The following is a 20,012-nucleotide window of genomic DNA, read 5'->3' as shown; positions in this document are numbered from 1 at the left end:
GCGAAAAGAAACTTCCTCAGGAAGTCGGAAAGTTCTAGAACCAAGGGTTGAACCAGAGTCCTTCTGAATCCAAAGTCTTTCCCTTCCTCCAACAGGGACTGAGAAGCATTCTGCTACTGTGAAGACAGGCTGTACCGATTCTAGTCTAACTGGTAATAAAAACTGCACATATTTTGGCTCCAGCTGTTTCACAAGAGAAAACATGTTTATGTGAAGGGAACAAGAGAGCAATACTTACTGTGTTAAAGCAAAGAGGAGCTCGTGTTGGGGTTTAATGAAAAGCATGCAACTGACTAATATTTCTAGAATATGGTGGAGTTTTTGAACACGATACACCTGTTCTTGTATATCTACTGATGGAGTAATGAAATATTCCTGGAATGAAAAACAGTACAAGCAAAAGAGGGAGTTAAAGAACAAGAACCATCTTCAGAAAGATTGCTATGCTTGCTAAACCTCAACTAGGCCTGATTAATAGGAAAAAAAAAAATTGAGGCAGCCAGATAGAGTTTATCACTCTTCAATGCTATTCTTCAGACTAAATCATGAGCAAAGTTGTCACTGAGAATGTTCTCAGCAAACCATTACATTCTCTGGTCAAAATAAATCCGAGAACTGCCTTACCAAGGAGGCCTGAGTGGATAACTAATACCACGCACCAAGCTCTCCAGATGGAATGACTGGCAAATCCACAAGATAACTCTTAACTTCAATACCCTTGCCAGGTTGACAGAAGTGTCAACCTCTAAAAATAAGTTAACAAGTACAAAGAAATCAATCAAGTGTATTGATAAGCTTCCATTCACATCAATTATTGGTAGATTGGTACAACCCTTTAAAAAAATAAAACTTGGCAATGTATGTCAAGCATCAAAAAATGCTCAGACCTAATACTATTTCTGAGAACACATCCTAAGGAAATCCTCCATGGTAAATATGGTAGGTGGGATTCTGTGATGGCCCCCAAATTCCCACTGCCTAAACTACACATCCCGTATGATCCCTTCCCCTTCACTGAGGTCAGAACTTGTAAATATGATGGGCTGTTACTTCCATAAGGTTACTAACTGACGGCTTTGAATTAATCAAAAGGGAGATTATCACCTGGTTATCACTACAACCTACCTAATCAGGTGAGCCTTTTAAAAGAAAGTGAAGTATTAGAGATGCTCTCCTGTTGGCTCTGAAGAAACAAACTACCTGCCACGTTGGAGAGAATGCCACATGGCAAGGACCCACAAGCAAACCCTAAGACCTGAGACTGGCTCTGGACCAATAGCTAGCAAGAAAATGGGCACATTGGTTATCAGGCTACAAGGAAATGAATTCTGCCAACAACAAATGAGGGAACTTAGACTATCTTTCCCTAGTCAAGCTGACACCTTGATTTAGCCTTGTGAAACCCTAAAGCAGAGGACCCAGCTAAAATGTGCCCAATGCCCAACCCAGGGAAACTGGGATGTAATAAATCTGTGTTCATTTAAGATTCTAAGTTTGCGGTACAGAAGCGCCCCCCATCTTATCCAAGGTTCCACTTCCCATGGTTTCAGTCCTTCTGAAAGGTCAATAGTAGCCTAATACTAGGTCACAGTGCCTGCATCACTTACCTCCCTCAATCTCATCAGCATTTTATCATGTTCCAACATCACAATAAGGGTGAGTACAGTAAGATATTGTAAGAATGATAGAGACCACATCCACATAACTTTTATTACAGTATATTATAATTGTTCTATTTTTAGTTATTGCTGTTAATCTCTGTGCCCGAACTTTAGGATAGGTAAGTGTGTATAGGAAAAGACACAGTATATATAGGATTCAGTATTGCCCATAGTATTGCCCATGGTATTCCCCACGGATAGGTGGGGACTACTGTAATTTGTTATGCAGTAACAGAAAACAAATACAGTAAGGGAAAAGCATCAGAATCGTTTGAAGTAGGAGATGATTTGTTTTAAAACACATAATCTTGAGCTGCAGGTCTATGGAGTCTCTGAGGCCCAGGAATTAGCAATTCAATAAGCTTTCAAGGAGCCTCCAAGTATAAGGACTATTGTGTCAAAAGTTTGGAGTCAAATCATATTAAAATAAAAATAGGCAAATGAAATGACTGGGGGGGGGGGATTCATGAAAATAAAAAGTACTTTATCTGGTTACTTATTGGTTTGTCTACTTATCTATCTGTTCCCTAGATCCTAGGAGAGAGGCTAGCATGGAATAAGTATTTAGTATCTGCAGGTAGGATGAATTAAGAAAAAAAAAAAAAAACAAAAACCCACTAACTTTAGAATAAAAAAACCAACTCACCAAATGATTTAAAGATGCAAGTTCCTGACCTAGTAAGAAAAAACACATAAATGCAAATAAGCTTTATTAGGTATTGTCAATTACTTGTTAAGGAACCTAAGTAAAATTTTTCAGAGTTCATATACAAAAAAGATGCTCAAGCTAAATAGTTACTCAGAAATGGCCAAGTTTTCTGGCATGTTACACCACAAATACATATTAATACTATTCTAAAATGATCACAGCTTGCCTCTAATAAAAACAACCAAGTGTTGGGTGGTAAGAGAGTATCCCACAAAGAAGTTTTTTTATTTACTACACTAACCTCGTAGATCTCAAAATGTTTGAACTCAAAACACAAGCAAACAAAAACTAGAGTCATATTTAATCAAATAGCTTTATCAAGAAGGAAATTGAGTGCCAGAGTACAGAAGCGCTGGTCTCACAGTGATTTGTAGGCAAAGTCAGCGCTATAAATGAGTAGGGCCAAGTAGGAAGAAAAAGCCTGTGAATATCTATGGCTGACGACTGTGAAGTGCTTTTTAATTTTTTGAGCTGAGAAAGGAACTCACCTATGAAGAAACTGATAAAATCTTTCTTTAGTTTGTCCAGACCAATTTCCAAAAGCATCTTAACTGGAATAGTCCCACTGAGAGTAACTGTGTCCATGGTTCCATGATAAGACTGATGAATAAGCTTACTTAATAAACTGTTACTTCCACTGTGGAGCTAGAAATTTAAAAGAAAATTATAAAGCCATAAATGAAAATATAAACAAATCCAATAAACAAAACAGAAGCAAACTATATTGGCTATGAACTAAAAATTATAAGCTTGCATATTTAGTCTCCTAATACCAACAATTATTTGAATAAAAATAAAAATAAAAAGTTTGAACTTATGTCTAAGTTACAAACATGGCAGTTCCTGAAGTGTCATTCCTATAGCATTTGCTTTAGGCCAAGGCAACTATGAAGAGTTTCAATTTATCATTCCCCAGATACAATTCCACCAAAAAAGAAGACAGAGTTGATCCTCTGAAGCTTTGTAACCAGGACCTCTTTTCTCCTAGCTGATTAAGGGCTACTGGGCATCTTTCCCAACTGAGTATACTCAGTATACTCAGATACTGAGTATCTTCCTCTGCACAGAACATCTGCTACTGTGGGCCAACTCCCTTCCTCAGTGGTTTCCACATGTGTCAGAAGTTCCTTGGCTACAATATCTAACTAGATCTACTATATCTAACTAGATCTGCAAATCAAGAACTGTGAACTTATAGATCTAACACATGTACCAAATGTTAAGCACTTCATTCTAAAGATACCTAAATATTGGGCATTTTCTATGTCTATTAGACTAATATGTCCAATAGACTAATGTCTATCATCTCTAGTCTCCATCATAACCTTCTGCATTTCCCTTGTTTTAATAAAAACAATTTCTGGGTTGTCTGCACTCATTGCACATGGCAGGGATATACTCGCAAACATCTCACAAACACAGAAAGTTGCATGAGAAAATCCCCTGCGGCTGAGGTTAAAATGCCTATAGTCGCTACTGCCCAGTGAGGAGCAACACTGACATGCCTTCGTTTGCACTGGATCTTTGTGCAGACCCATGAAGGTTTCTAAGTTTTGGAGTCGTGAATTGGCAGCTACCATACTTCAAAGAATTCCCATGAAATGAAGAATTTTTTAGTTTCTAGTTTTTTACTTACCTTTTTCTTGACTGTAAAAGCACAAGTTCATTATGAAATATCCATAAAGTATAAAAATGTAGGATGCAGTTGAAAAAAATCACTTGTAACCTTAGCACTAGAGGCAACTGCTGTAACATTTTGGGATATTTATTTCCAGGTTTTTCTCTCCAAAATTTACTTTCTTCATGCAATAGTGTATAGTCCTTTCTTTTTACTGCAGATTGTAAGCATTTCTCCACATAATCCATCAGCATCATTTTCAGCAACGATTACATATGCCATTATGTGGCCGTATCATTAACCCATGAACAGGGGAAATTTAGGCCATTTATAATTTTTTGCTACTATAAATGAGGCTGTGGGGACTATTCTAATATAGAAAATCTTAATACGTATTCCTGTGTACAAGCTTAGGGTAGATCCTAAGAAAAAAATAATGATTCAAAAAAATAATGATTCATACGTTTGAGGACCTCAATACATTACTCAAAATTGCTTTCCAGAGATTATCCCAATTTGTACTCTCATCAGTAGTATATGAGAATAATCATTCAGAGCAACAATGGTGACAATACTAGTTCACAAATACTGAACACTTAATTATGAGCTAGGAGCTTTACATGAATTAAATTAACTATTATTTATTATTTATCACTAAACACCACTATGAGGTAGGTACTTTTCCTACCCCTACTGTATAGATGAGGAAGCTGGAGCAAAGAGACATAAAGAATCGTTTACACAGCTAGGAAAGCAGCAGGGCTGGATTCAAACTTAGGCAATCTGTTCCCAGGCCTATGCCTTAACCTTCAGAGCCATGCCAATTAAAAAGTGTTCTAACACTACTAAACCTACCCATGGCTGTATATCACCACGTTGCAGACTCTGGATGATCAGTGTGAAACACTTCACCAAGTCTTGGTATGAAACCACACCTTGGAAAACAAGTTAGTCCAACATTACATTCATGGTATTTCTGCAGATCAGATATATCATCAAAATTAAGCATACACAAATAAGTAGAAGACAGTACCTGTACTTCTGGGTGGGGAGAAGGGGAAAGAAATTCAAGCCAAAAAGAAAAAATTTAACACATCCTCTACAGTAAGAGAGTAAACTCACTGTCACAAAATAATACAGTACAATATTAAGCACTATCTTTTCCTCTTCCTAATAGTTATAATTCCACTAAGGTGTAGGTTTTGGTTCATATAAATATTAACATAAAAACCACCTATGTCTTATATTCAAGGCAAGAGAAAAGAACAGACTCTAGGAATTATCTTGCCTTAGTACAGTTCTTGAGTAGAATGTGCTAATACCTCACTAGAAATGAATTTGAGAAGCTACGAACCAGCCCTCCACACAAGACTAGTAGTACACTTAGTCCTATATTATTTTCAAAGTAAACCTAACCAATGACAGGAAACATTTATTTCACAATCATGACAGATACCTACTACCACTCATTTTGAACCACAGCTGCTCAGCAAAGTCGAGATCCCCCCGTACAGTGAAGAGACACTCAATGGAGCGGTCAACTGCAGCACTGTCATGCTTTACTATCTGAAAAAAGAGCATCACAGAATACTCAGTTTATTAAAAAAGAAAAGAAATAGTTCAAAGCCAGTGAGCTTTCAAATGCTGCTCCAAGAATATGGGGATCCACAGATGGGAACAAATTTTTTACAATCTCGCTCACTGATGAGGAGACACAAAATGAATTGGACCCTTAAAATTGTTGTAAAAGTGTGATGCCTCAAAGCAAGCATTGAACTTTCCTTCAGTGCAAAAATACTTAATTAAATGACATTTGTCTCCATTTTCCTATTTTATCAAATGACAACCTATTTAGTTTAATGATACCAGGAAAGGCATACTATCATACCATTTTATAGTATACTAATATAATACGACCATCTTATAGCATATGGACATAGTCATTTCTGCTTCTCTGCAGTTGATCAATTAATAATACATATGTATTAGTTCTCTTCAAAAGCATTTGTTAGTTCTTAAGGAAAATAATCACCAGTGTTGACATAAAAGACCAACAAAAAACTACCTTCAAAATGCTACCTTGGCTGTACCAGATCCAGCTGAAATGGTATGACATGAACAACAGCCGTAAAACCAAATTTTAAAGCTATTTCAGGGCACAGTTCTGATAAGAATTGCTTACCTCTGTGTCTTTCTTTGTAGAATCACCAAATTCATCCAGCTTATTTAAGTCTAGAAAGTAGTAAAAGCTTATTAACTCTACATCCTATTTTTCTGCTTTCTAAATTATTTCCTGGGCAGGGGGTGGGGGTGACTGGGTGATGGGCACTGAGGGGGGCACTTGATGGGATGAGCACTGGATGTTATGCTATATGTTGGCAAATTGAACTCCAATAAAAATAAATTAATTAATTAATAATATAAATAAATAAATAATTTCCATCCCAGTCCTGTTTTCAAAAGGTAAATAAGGACAGTAGAAGTACAACCAGGGATTTTAACAAATTATTAGCTCTCTAATGGAAGTTATGATAGACATCTACCAAGCAGGGGTGTGGAGATAACGGAGATACAGTGAGAGCCCATGACACACAATGTTGGGCACATGGTAGGTGCTCAAAGTTTCTGTTCCATCCCTCTTTTCCTATTATCTCAAATACAGCTGTGGTATGTAAAATTTAAATTCAATATTAATTCTTAAAAGTACTTAGACCTGCACTGTTAGTAATACACAACAAATCTGTTCTTCTGATCATGACAGACCTCACAGCTTTATAAACTTCCCAACTTTTAGACTTTACCAAGCCTAAAAAGATAACTTATTTTTAAATTTAGAAGGTATAAATTCTCAACAAAGGGAAAAAAAAAAACAAAAAAACAGTATACAGAGCATGAGTTAGGAAAACAAAGACCATTCAGAAATTCTTGCACAAGTTCAACAGCAGATTTTACTTCTAGAGGCTCAGGCCATTCAGATACACCAGTCCTCAAACCATCAGCCAAAACCTAAGAGAGATTTAAAAAAAGAAAAAGAAAAAGAAAAAGAAATACAATTTTTTTTTAGAAAAAAAAATAATTTAATCAGTAAGAATGTATGTTATATTAGTCATTATAACATTTCTTGAATGTTTAACCACATGACAAGAACAGTTCTAAGTGTTTTATATGTAGTATGGTATTTAATCCTCACAAAACCCCTATCAGGCAGATACTACCATCATCCCCCTTCCACTAAGGCCAAGAAAGGTGAAGTAACTTGCACAAGGTCACACGTTACTGACAGCGCAAAGACATCCACCTAGCAGTCTGATACCAAATATGGTGTTCTAACGATGATGCCATGTGCATAAGTGCTACTGAGGATTACAGACTAATGAGACTGCTTTGAAGATGCTTGTAATTTTGGATAAAAATGACTGACAAACCAGGTGCAAAAATCAGGGAACAAAAATGTGAAACTGAATGGAAGTTTATATACAAATAATATAAATGTATAGGCTTATACATACAATATCTCCACTAAAGGAAAGGGAGATTGGAACAGCCAGGGGAACAAGGTGAAACATCAGCTGAATTCAAATGTGGGCACCATGAGCAGCAGAGCAGAGAAGGGGCATGGAATAAGATGAAGAGGGTTGGGGCAAGGTCCAGCCATGGTGGAAGAAATACCTAAAGAACAGTGGGAAATGAGATTAGAAGGAACAGGGGCTAGACGGAAATACAGATCTTAAAACTTATAAAGATTTTTTTATTTCAAATGAAAGACAACAAGCATTGTCGATTGTCTGGCAGGAAAATGACATGATCAATTAGTTAAGAATTCATATCAGAAATACCTAGGATGAAGAAAAGAAAGAAAGAAAGAAAGAAAGAAAGAAAGAAAGAAAGAAAGAAAGAAAGAAAGAAAGAAAGAAAGAAAGAAATATCTAGGATGGATTCTAAGGAAAAGAGAAAGTACAATGTTTTTTTTAACAGAGGTGATAATCATTTTCCACCTCCAAGGAGTCTTTGGAAAAATGTGCAGATAGTTTTTGGTGTCACAATGATTGGGGGCACAAGGGCACGTTGAGCATTTAGTTTGGTAGGACCAAGGATGCGAAGCGTCCTGCAATGTGTACAAGGTCCCAAAGCAAGAAGAATGGTTCTGCTTAAAATGCTCATTATGTCCCTGTTGAGAAACAAATGACCATTAGAGTGGTCCAGGAAGCAGGTGATAAGGACTTTAACTAAGATAGGCAGACAATCAGAAAAGGGGGAAAAGAAGTTTATTAGAGAGAGAGGGAATAAGAGAGGGAGATATGGAAAAAATAAAAGAAAAAAATCTTAATCCCTATACAGGGAACTGAATTTGGGAGAGATTATGGCCACGTGCACATCCAAGATTCTGTGAATTTATAGGGGACATTATAACAACATAAGGACTTTCAAGTCAGACAGACAGGCATGCATTTGAATGACAGACATTCATGTGAATCAGGTCTTCCACTCTGTAATTGCTGATGTCTTCAGCAAAATAACTGTGCCATCTAGCACCACACACTTAGCACATGATGGCAGCTTCTAGTTGTGGTAGTTAGTGGTGGTGGTAGAAATAGTTCTTACTAAACTAAAATAGAAGGTTCCTACCCTGGGAAATTGAAGGAATGGTGGAACCACATACAGAAATGGGCCGGGGGGTGGGTGGGTTCTGAGGGGATCTAGTCTGGAGGAGATCTCAAGTTTCAGTTTGGAAATACTGAGTTTGAGGCAACAACAGTCTACTCAATCGGGAAATAATCTGGTGGAAGTGAAAAGGAAGGGAAATGGCATCAGCTAGAAGACAAGAGTCTGGAGTTCCCTTATAAAGGCATTAGTCAAATTACTGAATGACAAGCTCTCTGCCAAGGTGTGGAGAGAGAAGAGCAGAGACTTGAGGATAGAAGTAAGATGGAATCCCAAAGGAAGGGTCCCAAAAGAAGAGCTTTCCAGAAAGAAAGGTGAGAAAAAAATACCAAGTTTTATATGAACAGAGAAATAATAATAGGAGGTAAAAGTATTAGAAATGTTTGGTATTGTGTTCGGCAGCTCCTCAAAAGCTTAAACACAGAGTTATCACACTGACCCAGCAAATCCATTCAAAAGATGTGAAAACCTATGTCCCACAAAACTTTTACAAGACTGTTCACAGCAAAATTATTCATAATAGTCAAAAAGTAGAAACAACAGAAACGTCACCAGCTGATGAGTGGATCAACACAATGTGGGATAGCTATACAATGGAATGCTGTTCACCAATGAAAAGGAGCAAAGTACTACAAAAAGTAACATTAATCAGTGGCTGCCAGTTGCTGGTGAGGGTGGGAGGTGACTGCCAATGGGTACAGGGTTCCTTTCTGGGATGATGAAAATGGACTAAAATTAGGTATGGCCACGGCTGTACAACTCTGCAAGTATATTAAAAACTACTGAATTGTGCACTTGAAATAAGTGAATTTTATGGGATATAATTTATATCTCAATAAAGCTGTTTTAAAAAAAAAAGCAAATAGGGCAGTGACTGGATATAAATGGCTCTCTATGCCAGGCTAAGACATTTAGAATTTCTACTGCATTAAAATGAGGCACCCCCTTGAGATTCAATTTGTAGAATAGAGTAAAACTCACTGAAACATAAAAGTCTTGAAACACATGCTCACTAATCTTTAGCGTGAATCAATATCCCAGTTATTAAGAAGCAGATTATACATGACTATGGAATAAATTGGCAGCTGACCCACCTAAAAAGAATAGAAATGAAATATGACTAGAAACCAAATATTCCGGTAAAAAGGTGGAAGAAGTGTAGCTCTTAACTAAAGCTCCCTGTGATTATAAGGACAACTGTAAAATTATACTGACCAAATTGCCAAGAGTATCTACTGAATACATGACAGTTGGAACAAATTTGAACACAAAACTAAACATCAATGATGTCAGCAAACATTTTTATGAAAATATAGAATTTAATGCAAGTTACAAATTCCAGAAGGATACTCACAAGGAGAAATTTCAGTTCTCTCTGAAGATGATTCAAAGGACCTCTGGGCTCTCCCGACTCCACTTTAAGGTTCTAAAAAGTTCCCAAAGTCAGTTTTTACTGGTAATTCCATCTTCTCTGCATAACAGTCACAGTTACTTGTATTTTAAATTGCCCACACATTAAAAAATATATTTCATAAAGCCCTAATGAACTAAAATAAGTAGGGTAATATTGCTTTTTTTAAAAGATTTTATTTATTTACAGATAAAGAGAGAGAGGGAAGGAGGGGGCAAGCACAAGAAAGGGGAGCAGCAGGCAGAAGGAGAGGGATAAGCCAGCTCCCCAAAGAGCAGGGAGCCCGATGAGAGATTCAATCCCAGGACCCTGGGATCATGACCTGAACCAAAGGCAGATGCTTAATGACTGAGCCACCCAGGTGCCCTGGTAATACTGCATTTAGAACCTCATACTCCCCCGCCCCCAAAAAGAACCTCATACCCAGAGACATCACAGATCCTGTCCATCTCAATACAGTAATCTAAACTCATGCCTCCAACCTCTCTCTCTACCATGATTGTACCTATATGTAGAACTGCTCTCCTCATACCCTCTCCTGCCCTTTCCCACTGAATTTCCAAAAGGCAAGTAGGAGAACTTAAGATGTAAATAAATACATCTTAAGACCCAATGAAAAGCTCAGCATCACCATATACCAAAAATAACCACCCCCTAATAAATGTGTTCAAGAGACTCCTTCTAACTAAACCAACAGTATGCTGTCTTAGCCAGAGGTCAAAGTTTTAGGAACCTCCTAAAACTTTAAAAAATGGGGTAGGGGGGATAAAAGAGAAAAAAAGGAAATGTCATTGTAAATAAATTCCTATTGCAGGAAAAGAAAAGCATTAAGAAAGTAAGTATCCATAACTCCACCAGCCTGAGGGAACCACTATTAACACTGTCTAGGCTTCTGTATACAGTTTTCAAAAACATAAATGAGACCCTATTATATATATATAATTTTTTATATTTTCTTTTTGTTTGCATAATAAGCGTTTTTTATTATCATTAAAAACACTTTAAATTATGATATTTAAAGAATATATAACATTTCACCAGGGAAATCTACATTACATTTACAGATAAAGAGAGAGAGGGAAGGAGGGGGCAAGCACAAGAAAGGGGAGCAGCAGGCAGAAGGAGAGGGATACATTAAGTATTAAATATTAAATACTTAATCTACATTAAGTATTTCCCTATTGAACATTCAGGTCTGTTTTAAATATTTTAGAAACACAGTTATGACCACTGTATGTAACATCTGTGTACATATATTTTTGCTAGCAATTCCAATGAACTTAAGATAGATTCCTAGAAATGTAAAAATGTGAAAAACCTTAATAGTATAATGGTTCTTGATGTGTTGCCAATATCTGCAATCTTTTAAGAAGAGCAGAGATAAGTCACTTCGATAATTTCACTAGGGTCTCAACTCAAGAGAATTTATTAGTCACTAGAAAATTCTTAAGTTACATAATTGCCACTTTGGGCAACTGACAGTATCAGGTTACCTGGCCAAACCTCCACTGGCTGCCCTGGTGAGACTTCAGGGGTAAGCTGGGCCTCTCAGAGCTGTCTGGCAGGGCTGGGGCTGGAAGCATGCAGCACCAGCAATAAGCAAGTTAAAAGTAAATCCACACCGAATTAACTCAACACAAAATGAGTTCGCTCCTACCAGAGTTGCAGTTGAAGACAGCGGAGGGCTTTGAAGAATCTCATCCACAGGACTCCAGGAAATATCCAAAGTAATTGTAGTTTGTGATGCAGCAAGTGTGTCATCCAAGGCTGTGGACTTAAAGAGCTCATACTGGGCAAAGCCCCTGGTTGTTACCTGAAAAGAGCACATCCGGCCACCATTAGCAACACTTTCACAGGGCCAGAGGTGCCCTTTTTCAAAACTACTTTGGTTCTTTTCCCCACGGAACAAAAAGTGCCACACTTTTATCCCCAATGGAAAAGTAAGACAATTCTTTTCCATCCCAAAGACTGGGTAAAAGGCAAGGCAGTATCTATGTTTAGTCATTAGCTGATATGAAAATAATCACAAACACTTTACTACAAAAAAGCCAAAAAGCATCTAGTCATATGAGTGAAAAAAATCACTAAACTAGGGAGGCAGGTCCGTAACAGTCTGAAGAAACTAATGTAAGTAGAAGACAGAAATACCTACAATAGACAAGTGATGTCTTTTCTTATGTGAACTTTTCAGGTCTTCCAGATTTACAGAGTAAGTTTTATCAGCTATAAGACATAAAAGAAAAAATTATTGAAAGGTACAACTCAAAATTATACTGTTAGAACTAGAAAATGACAATCCCTCAAATTCTGAGGGTACTACAACTTTACACTAGTAATTGCTGAACCTAAATTTTAAATCCAGATGACATGTTGATAAAGGAAGGAAAAGTGAAACAAAGGTCAATACTAAAACCATGCCCTATAGCGTTAATAATGCTGAAACTTAGCAAAAAATTTAAAGCTGGTTTTTCAAAGGCCTGTTTGTCTCTATTCAGCTATTGTGTCTTTACAGACCCTAATAACAAATCCACTAGCTGTCTCTGCCGAAGCCTGGACTCGACATCAACTGTTATGGCTCTAGCCTATGAACAAGCAAGGCTCTGCATCCTTTACCTGCGATAATGAGCCAAGACCCCATCCAGTTTACACGTACTTGTGGAGCATGTCCATAGCTCCTTCTCCTTGTCCTCAGATAAACTCCTGGTGTCAGAGACTAAAACAGGCCTTGTTCCAAGTATTAACCATGGGATAGACATTACCTATGCTTACTTAGTGAGCATGCTCCGTCTTTTCTCATGAATGGTCACAAGCTTCCCTCACCCTTTTCATCAATATGTATGTAATCTCAACCCCTCTGATTATGAAAAAATTTGCTTTAGCCTCATCAAGAAGGCAGTTTTGGGAATAATCCCCTGCCCTCTCAATGGGCTGCCTTTCTGATAATAAAATTTTCTCCGCTTCAAACCCAGTGACTCAGATTTGGTTTATTGCACATTGGACACACAAATCTGGTTTCAGGGTTCGGTAAGAATGCTACTAAATATAATTAAACATCTACTATGACATTGGAATTCTATTGTCATTATATTCCTTTTTTTTTATCCTCCAATGAAAATTTCCAAAAATACACACATATAAACCAAATGAACCCCAAATAAAACTAACAAAGCTATAAACTCCTGTTCAGATTTCTGGAGATCTGCACCTGGAATATCTCCTATATGCCACAAGTTACATATCCGAATAGATTCCTGGTGGCTAACAAGTTCCACTGTGTGCACTTCCCTCTTAACAATATCAGTTTTCAGTGAAAACCATAACATAGTAACAATACAAATAAACAGCCATACCCCCATAAAAGTAAGAGGAGTGAGAAGTGAGCTCTCACCTTTACAACTGACTGTATATAAAACAATTCCTGCAATGCTGTTTGTGGTGACAAGTTCAGCTCCCAGCCAACAGGTCCCTTCAGGATCTGAACTGTCACACCTTACCCACAAGGGAGGAAGGGCAGTAACTGGATGATGAATCTTCAAGTGGGTCATATTAGGATTGTGAGCCATGGTGTAAAGTCCAATTAACTGCCTTGAAAACAAGAGTAGAAGAAAAAATTGTAAGTAGAAACCATCCATCAATCAAGTTTTCTTTTCCAAAGATACCATGAAAGGTATCTAATATTCTAACACTGATCCTACTTCTGGTCACCAACAAAGATTCTGCACCCAACTCTAATGTGTGGGGTTTTTCCTCATACCAAGTAATTTTCTGACACCAGTTGGGTATCTACAATTCAACTCCATTCTGACACTATATACCCAGAGACAGCATCAGATTCCATAGGTTAAGGAAGTCCTACAAACCCCCTCCCCATCACCCACCTTTATCTTTTTTTTATTTTATTTATTTATTCATGAGAGACACAGAGAGAGAGACAGAGACATAGGCAGAAGGAGAAGCAGGCTCCATGCAGGAGCCCGATGCAGGACTCAATCCTGAGACTGCAGAGTCACGCCTTGAGCCGAAGGCAGATGCTCAACCACTGAGCCACCCAGGTGTCCCTAATGCCAAATCTAAGTCCAGGTTGTCACCTGTACTTCTGACTGACCAGCTATAGATCTGAGGTTCCAACAACCTCCTCCTTAGGTTTGATTAATTTACTAGAACAATTCACAGAACTCAGAAAAACACTTTACGTACTAGATTACTGATTTATTACAAAAGGATATAACTCAGGAAGAGCGAAATGGAAGAGATGCATAGGGCAAGGTATGGGGAAAGGGTGTGGAGTACCCATGCCCTCTCTTAGTGAGCCACTCTCCCCAAATCTCCACCTGTTCACCAACCCAGAGGCTCTCCAAACACTCTTGTTTTGGATTTTATGAAATCTTAGTCACATAGGCATGAAATGATTAATCACCAGCCACTGGGGACTAAACTCACCCTCCAGCCCTTCTCTCCTCCCTCGAGGTAGAGGTGGGGCTAAATGTTCTAACCTTCTAATCACAGGCTTGGTACTCTGGCAACCCCCCTTAGCCTCCAAGTCCATTTGGTTACCTAGAGGCTTTCCCAAAGCCACCTCATTTTTTTTTTTTTAAGATTTATTTATTTTAGTGAGAAAGTACACACATGAGCAGGGGTAGGGAGGGAGGGAGAGAGGCAGAAAGACTCCTCAAGCAGACTCCACGCTGACGTAGAGCCTGCCATGGGGCTGGATCCCAGAACCCGAGATTAGGACCTGACCTAAAAATAAGAGCTGGCTGTTCAGCTGACTGAGCTGGTGCCCCCCAAAAGCCACCTCATTAACATCTGAGAAGATACCTTCCTTTCTCTTCACTTAGGAAATTCTAAGGGTTTTAGGAACTCTGTGCCAGGAACAGTGGACAAAAACCAAATATGTTTCTATTATAAATTCCAATACCCTAGTATCCCAGAAACAAAACTCTGGAAATTAAGTAGCAAAATACATAAATATTTCACCCAGTGAAGAAGTAGAAGGGCACATTATGCAGACGAAGATGTGTGCACCAATTAAGTGATGAGAATGTAGTTACTACAAGCAGGGAGTCCAACAGTGTGGGTGAAGAGGTTCAATAGAAGCAAAAGTAGGCTGCAAGATGAAGCAAAAGAACTAGATAGGATATGTTGATTATACCATAATAAAGCTGGGGCAAAAAAAAGGAGTCAATAAGCACATGAAAAGATGCTTCAAGTCATTAATTATTGGAATATTTAAGGAAAACTGAATAGTCTGTAAATGAGATAATAGTACTGGAACTGTTAAATTTCCAGATTTTGATCACTGTTGTATGGTTACATAAGAGAATATACTTGCTCTCAGAAAATACATAGTGAAGTATTTAGAGGATAAAGGACCACAGTATCTCCAACATTCTCTCAATGTTTCATTACAACAAAGTGTGTGGGGCAGCCCTGGTGGCTCAGCGGTTTAGCATAGCCTTTGGCCCAGGGCATGATCCTGGAGACCCGGGATCGAATCCCACGTCGGGCTCCCTACACATGGAGCCTGCTTCTCCCTCTTGCCTGTGTCTCTGCCTCTCTGTTTCTCATGAAAAAATAAATAAATAAAATATTTAAAAAAAAAAAAAGGGTGTGTGGGTGATAGGAGTACGTTACACAGGTGGCAGAGTGGGAGAGGGCTAGGAGGAGGAGTGAGAGAGAAGGACAAAGCAGATGAGGCAAAATGTAAATAACTGCTGAATCTGGGTTAAGGGTATACAGAAGTTCCTGTGCTATTTTTCAGCTTTTCTATAAATTTGCAAGTGTATCAAAATTAAAAGTTACCCAAAAATGTAGCTTGAAATTTTTCAAAGAGATAAAAATTTATGATCAACAGATGTTCAACAAAGGGATTTCTAATGGGATTGTACTTCAGAAAGGAAATACAATAATCCCAAAAGGAAGGTCTGAAATGCAAAGCAAGGCAATGATAAGCATATGGACAAATCCAAACAAACACTAGCTGGAGAAAACACCACCAATAAATAATGTTTAAGTTGTGGGGGAGAAAAGAAAAAAGGCCAACAGGACTTAAAATCGAGAAGTCATAAAAGACTGATTAACCACATAAATGTTAAAAGTTTCTACCTAGCAAAACCAACAAAAACCACCATGTAGTCAGTCTGTGAATATTATTATTACAGTCCTTACTGTCTAATGTTATTGTTTAGAGGAACTTTATCCTCCAGAACTCCTTGTCAGCAAAAGCACTGGTTCTGGAGGTGAGTCAGGCAGAGGAAGAAGTGCACGTAGCTACACGGTAGGGAGGCGGGAAGTGAAGCCAGCCAGGCAGACAGGGCAGCAGGGTTTCTAACAGGGGCACTACTAGCATTTGAGCAGAGTAATTCCTCTGTGTGCAGGAGAGCCTGGTGCACCACAGGACGTTTATATCCACTGCCCAGGCTAACTGCTTCTCAGTCACTGTAACCACCAAAAAGTACCCCTGCACATTTCCAGATGCCCACTGGGTATGGCAACCCTGCTGGAGGACCTCTGGACTGCACGATGTAAGGGTCCTATGTGTTACTCATGAGAAATTTGGATTTTATCATGAGGCAACAAGAACCACCCAAGGATTTTAAGCAAGGAAGCAATACAATCAGGCTTTCAGTGATTTATAAAGATCTCTGGCAGCAGTGAGGATGAAAGACTGGAAGGGAACAGAATACAAAGAGAACAATTAAGAAGTAAGAACACACAGTATGGGGAATGGAGGAAGAGACCACAGCAGTCTTCCTAGTCATGCTTGGGACACCTACCCCTGGAAAAATTGGGTATACATGGCTAAGGAGAGGGGGAAGAAGGGAAGAAAGGACCTGGACTGAACACATCTTTTTTTCCCCCAGTGTTTGTAAAACTGGGAAACATTTGCAAAAACTTTTTTTTTTTTTTTTAATTTTAAGATTTTATTTGTTTACCTATGAGAGACACACAGAGAGAGGCAGAGGCAGAGGGAGAAGCAGGCCCCCTGTGGGGAGCCCAATGCAAGACTCAATCCTAGGACCCCAGGATCACAACCTGAGCCAAAGGCAGATGCTCAACCAGAGCCACCCAGGTGCCCTGTAAAAACATTTTTATTTAAATGGAGCTTCCATTTAGCCTCCAGCCCTACTCCTATCCCGACCCAAAGAAAAATTTACCTTGCTCTCCCCACTGGTAAAGCAAGTGGTCCAACATTCTCCCCAGTAGAGAGATCAGAAATAGCAGTTTCTTCACATTGTGGTTCTTCGACATGACTTGTTTCTTCCTTCTCTAAAGGCTTAAAAAATAATTTTTAATTATATAGTCAGGTAAAAAGAATACTCACAAGTCAATTTTTCACTCTGCTAGGCCATAACAAATCCTGGCTTCCAAATCCTTATGCACAAATATGTAGGTTATGTCAAGAATCACAGCTACAAACCAGTTTGGTACCAACAAATCCTGCCATCAGAAGCATTTCCACTGTCCTATTAAAAGATACGGATCTAAGTTGCTACTGATAAAGGAAGTATCTGATGCCATTAGAAAAGGAAGTGCTCCAACATGTATAAAATGATGAACCAAAGACAAAACACCAAGAAACCCATGGGACACTCCTGATTTTCACTCCCAAAACTCAAAGGGCCACCTCCCTTACTCCTTAAACCTACTCCTCTTAGGACTAGCAGCTCTCAGTTGTCACAGGGTTCTGAAATCTGTGTTTTTAATATCTACATGTTTAAGTAGTTACACAGTTTAGCCCTGCCAATAATAATAACCCCAAGAGTAAACATTTCCTAAGTATTACTACGTAACAGCTACTGTTCTAAGTTTTCTATTACTTTTCTTTTTTTTAATTTTATTTAAATTCAATTAATTAACATAAAATGTATTATTGGTTTCAGAGGTAGAGCTCAGTGATTCATCAGTCTTATATAACACCCCTTGCTCATTACATCACATGCCGTCCTTAATGTTCTGTTACTTTTTATAAAAACCTTGAAATAGGGCAGCCCGGGTGGCCCAGCGGTTTAGCGCCGCCTTGAGCCCGGGCTGTACTCCGGGAGACCTGGGATCAAGTCCCACATCAGGCTCCCTGCATGGAGCCTGCTTCTCCCTCTGCCTATGTCTCTGCCTCTCTCTCTGAGTCTGTCATGAATAAACAAATAAAGTATTAAAAAACAAACAAAAAAAAAAAAATAAAAAATAAAAAAAAAAAATAAAAAACAAACAAACCTGGAAATAGATACTATCATTAACTCTTTTTAAAAAGATATATTTATTCATTTGGGGGAGGGGCAGAGGGAGAGAGAGAATCTCAAGCAGATTCATGCTGCGCATGGAGCCGAACTGGGCTCCATCTAATGACCTCAAGATCATGATCCAAGCCAAAACCAAGAGTCAAACCCTTTATCGACTGAGCCACCCAAGTGTCTCATTAACTCTGTTTTATAGATGGGAAAATTGAGGTAGCAAACGGCTAAATAACTCACCTAGAATTACAGCCAGTGACTGGCAACCACATTTGAATCTAAGCAGTCTGACTTCAAAACTCAGGATCATATTCATCAAGCTCTTTGGGCAATAAATACTCTGCTTGTTTAATAGGTATCAGACCCAGATATTTCCTCAACTTTGAATTTGTTGTTGTTTTTTTTTTAAAGACACATTTATTCAGCATCATGATCAGACTATTACATTTAGCAATTAACAGCATGGGTGCAAAAAAACAAAAAACAAAAAACAAAAAAAAAAAAAACACACCATTACATTAAAACCCTTTGTTGGAATGCTTTACACTCTCCACAGAACAGAAACTAAAATAACCTGTTATACAATTAGTCACAAATACAGTCCTCAAGTTTTTTGCCCATACACATGAGTATTATCTAAAACATGTCTTCTTTGTAGCACCTAGGCCCTGCCACCAGTGTGCTTGGCTGAGTTCACAAATCTGTTGTAACCTGTAGCTTCCCTGTCACTTCTCTGGCTCTCCTCCTGCTAATCTTTGTTTCCTAGAGGTAATTAAAACCTTCTGCCACTGCCACAGCTGCTGCTGCTGCTGGAACCACCATAGCCACCTTGGTTTTGTAGTTTGGCGAGGTACTGGCCTCCACCACCACAGGGGCCAGAGCTTTTGCCTCCAAAATTTCCTCCTTTTATAGGTCCAAAATTTGAAGATTGATTGTTGTAAGTGCCAAAATCGTTATAGCTTCCGCCACCCTCCAAAGTTGCTTCCATCATTACCAAATCCACTATAGCCATCCCCACTGCCACCATATCCACCACCACCTCGACTGCCACTGAAGCCACCTCGACCACTGAGTTCCCTCCACAACCACCACCAAAGTTTCCAGAACCACTTCAGACTCTGGCTGGACGAAGCACTAGCCATCTCTTGCTTCAATAGGGCTTTCCTTACTTCACAGTTGTGGCCATTCACAGTATGGTATTTTTGAATGATAATCTTGCAACCTTGTCTACAGAGTCATGGTCATCAAATGTCACAAAAGTAAAACCTCTCTTTTTGCCACTGCCTCGGTCAGTCATGATCTCAATCACTTCAATTTTCCCATACTTTCAAAATAATCTTAGATGATCTTCAGTGTCTTCTTTAATGCCACCTACAAAAATCTTTTTCACAGTTAAGTGGGCATCAAGTGTTTGAGAATCTTCTCTTGAGACAGCCCTCTTTGGTTCCACAACTCTTCCATCCACCTTGTGTGGCCTTGCATTCATGGCTGCATCCACCTCCTCCACAGTGGCATACGTGACAAACCCAAAGCCTCTGGAGCGCTTGGTGTTTGGATCTCTCATTACCACACAGCCTGTAAGGGTTCCCCAATTGCTCAAAATGGCTCCTCAGACTTTCATCAGTTGTTTCAAAGCTCAAACCTCCAATGAAGAGCTTCTGCAGCTGCTCAGGCTCTTTGGGAGACTGACTTAGACATGACAGCGGTGGGAGGGGAGACT

General features: G+C 38.8%; 1 protein-coding gene across 14 annotated transcripts in view; it reads right to left on the bottom strand.

The window, feature by feature from the left end:
• ZWILCH (zwilch kinetochore protein) overlaps nt 1-20,012 on the bottom strand; it is a 38,139-nt gene that overhangs the window by 10,306 nt on the left and 7,821 nt on the right. For 10 of the 14 annotated variants that reach the window (XM_038580780.1, XM_038580775.1, XM_038580773.1 and 7 more), the window contains exons 4-15: nt 17,219-17,337; nt 13,450-13,646; nt 12,214-12,284; nt 11,719-11,874; nt 10,005-10,076; nt 6,901-6,994; nt 6,171-6,220; nt 5,449-5,554; nt 4,844-4,923; nt 2,859-3,015; nt 2,308-2,336; nt 239-375 (exon numbers count right to left, since the gene is read on the bottom strand). In XM_038580780.1, the coding sequence (XP_038436708.1) occupies nt 239-375; nt 2,308-2,336; nt 2,859-3,015; nt 4,844-4,923; nt 5,449-5,554; nt 6,171-6,220; nt 6,901-6,994; nt 10,005-10,076; nt 11,719-11,874; nt 12,214-12,284; nt 13,450-13,646; nt 17,219-17,337 (1,268 nt within the window). Of the gene's footprint in view, nt 1-238; nt 376-2,307; nt 2,337-2,858; nt 3,016-4,843; nt 4,924-5,448; nt 5,555-6,170; nt 6,221-6,900; nt 6,995-10,004; nt 10,077-11,718; nt 11,875-12,213; nt 12,285-13,449; nt 13,647-15,038; nt 15,169-17,218; nt 17,338-20,012 lie in introns of those variants that run through there. The other 4 variants (XM_038580784.1, XM_038580783.1, XM_038580785.1 and 1 more) reach the window with 3 other exon arrangements.

The sequence above is a fragment of the Canis lupus genome, chromosome 30, assembly GCF_011100685.1.
Source record: "Canis lupus familiaris isolate Mischka breed German Shepherd chromosome 30, alternate assembly UU_Cfam_GSD_1.0, whole genome shotgun sequence".
NCBI classification, from domain to species: Eukaryota; Metazoa; Chordata; class Mammalia; order Carnivora; family Canidae; genus Canis; species Canis lupus.
The sequence above is the reverse complement of the archived record's forward strand: the minus strand, read 5'-3'. Positions and strand labels throughout refer to the sequence as shown.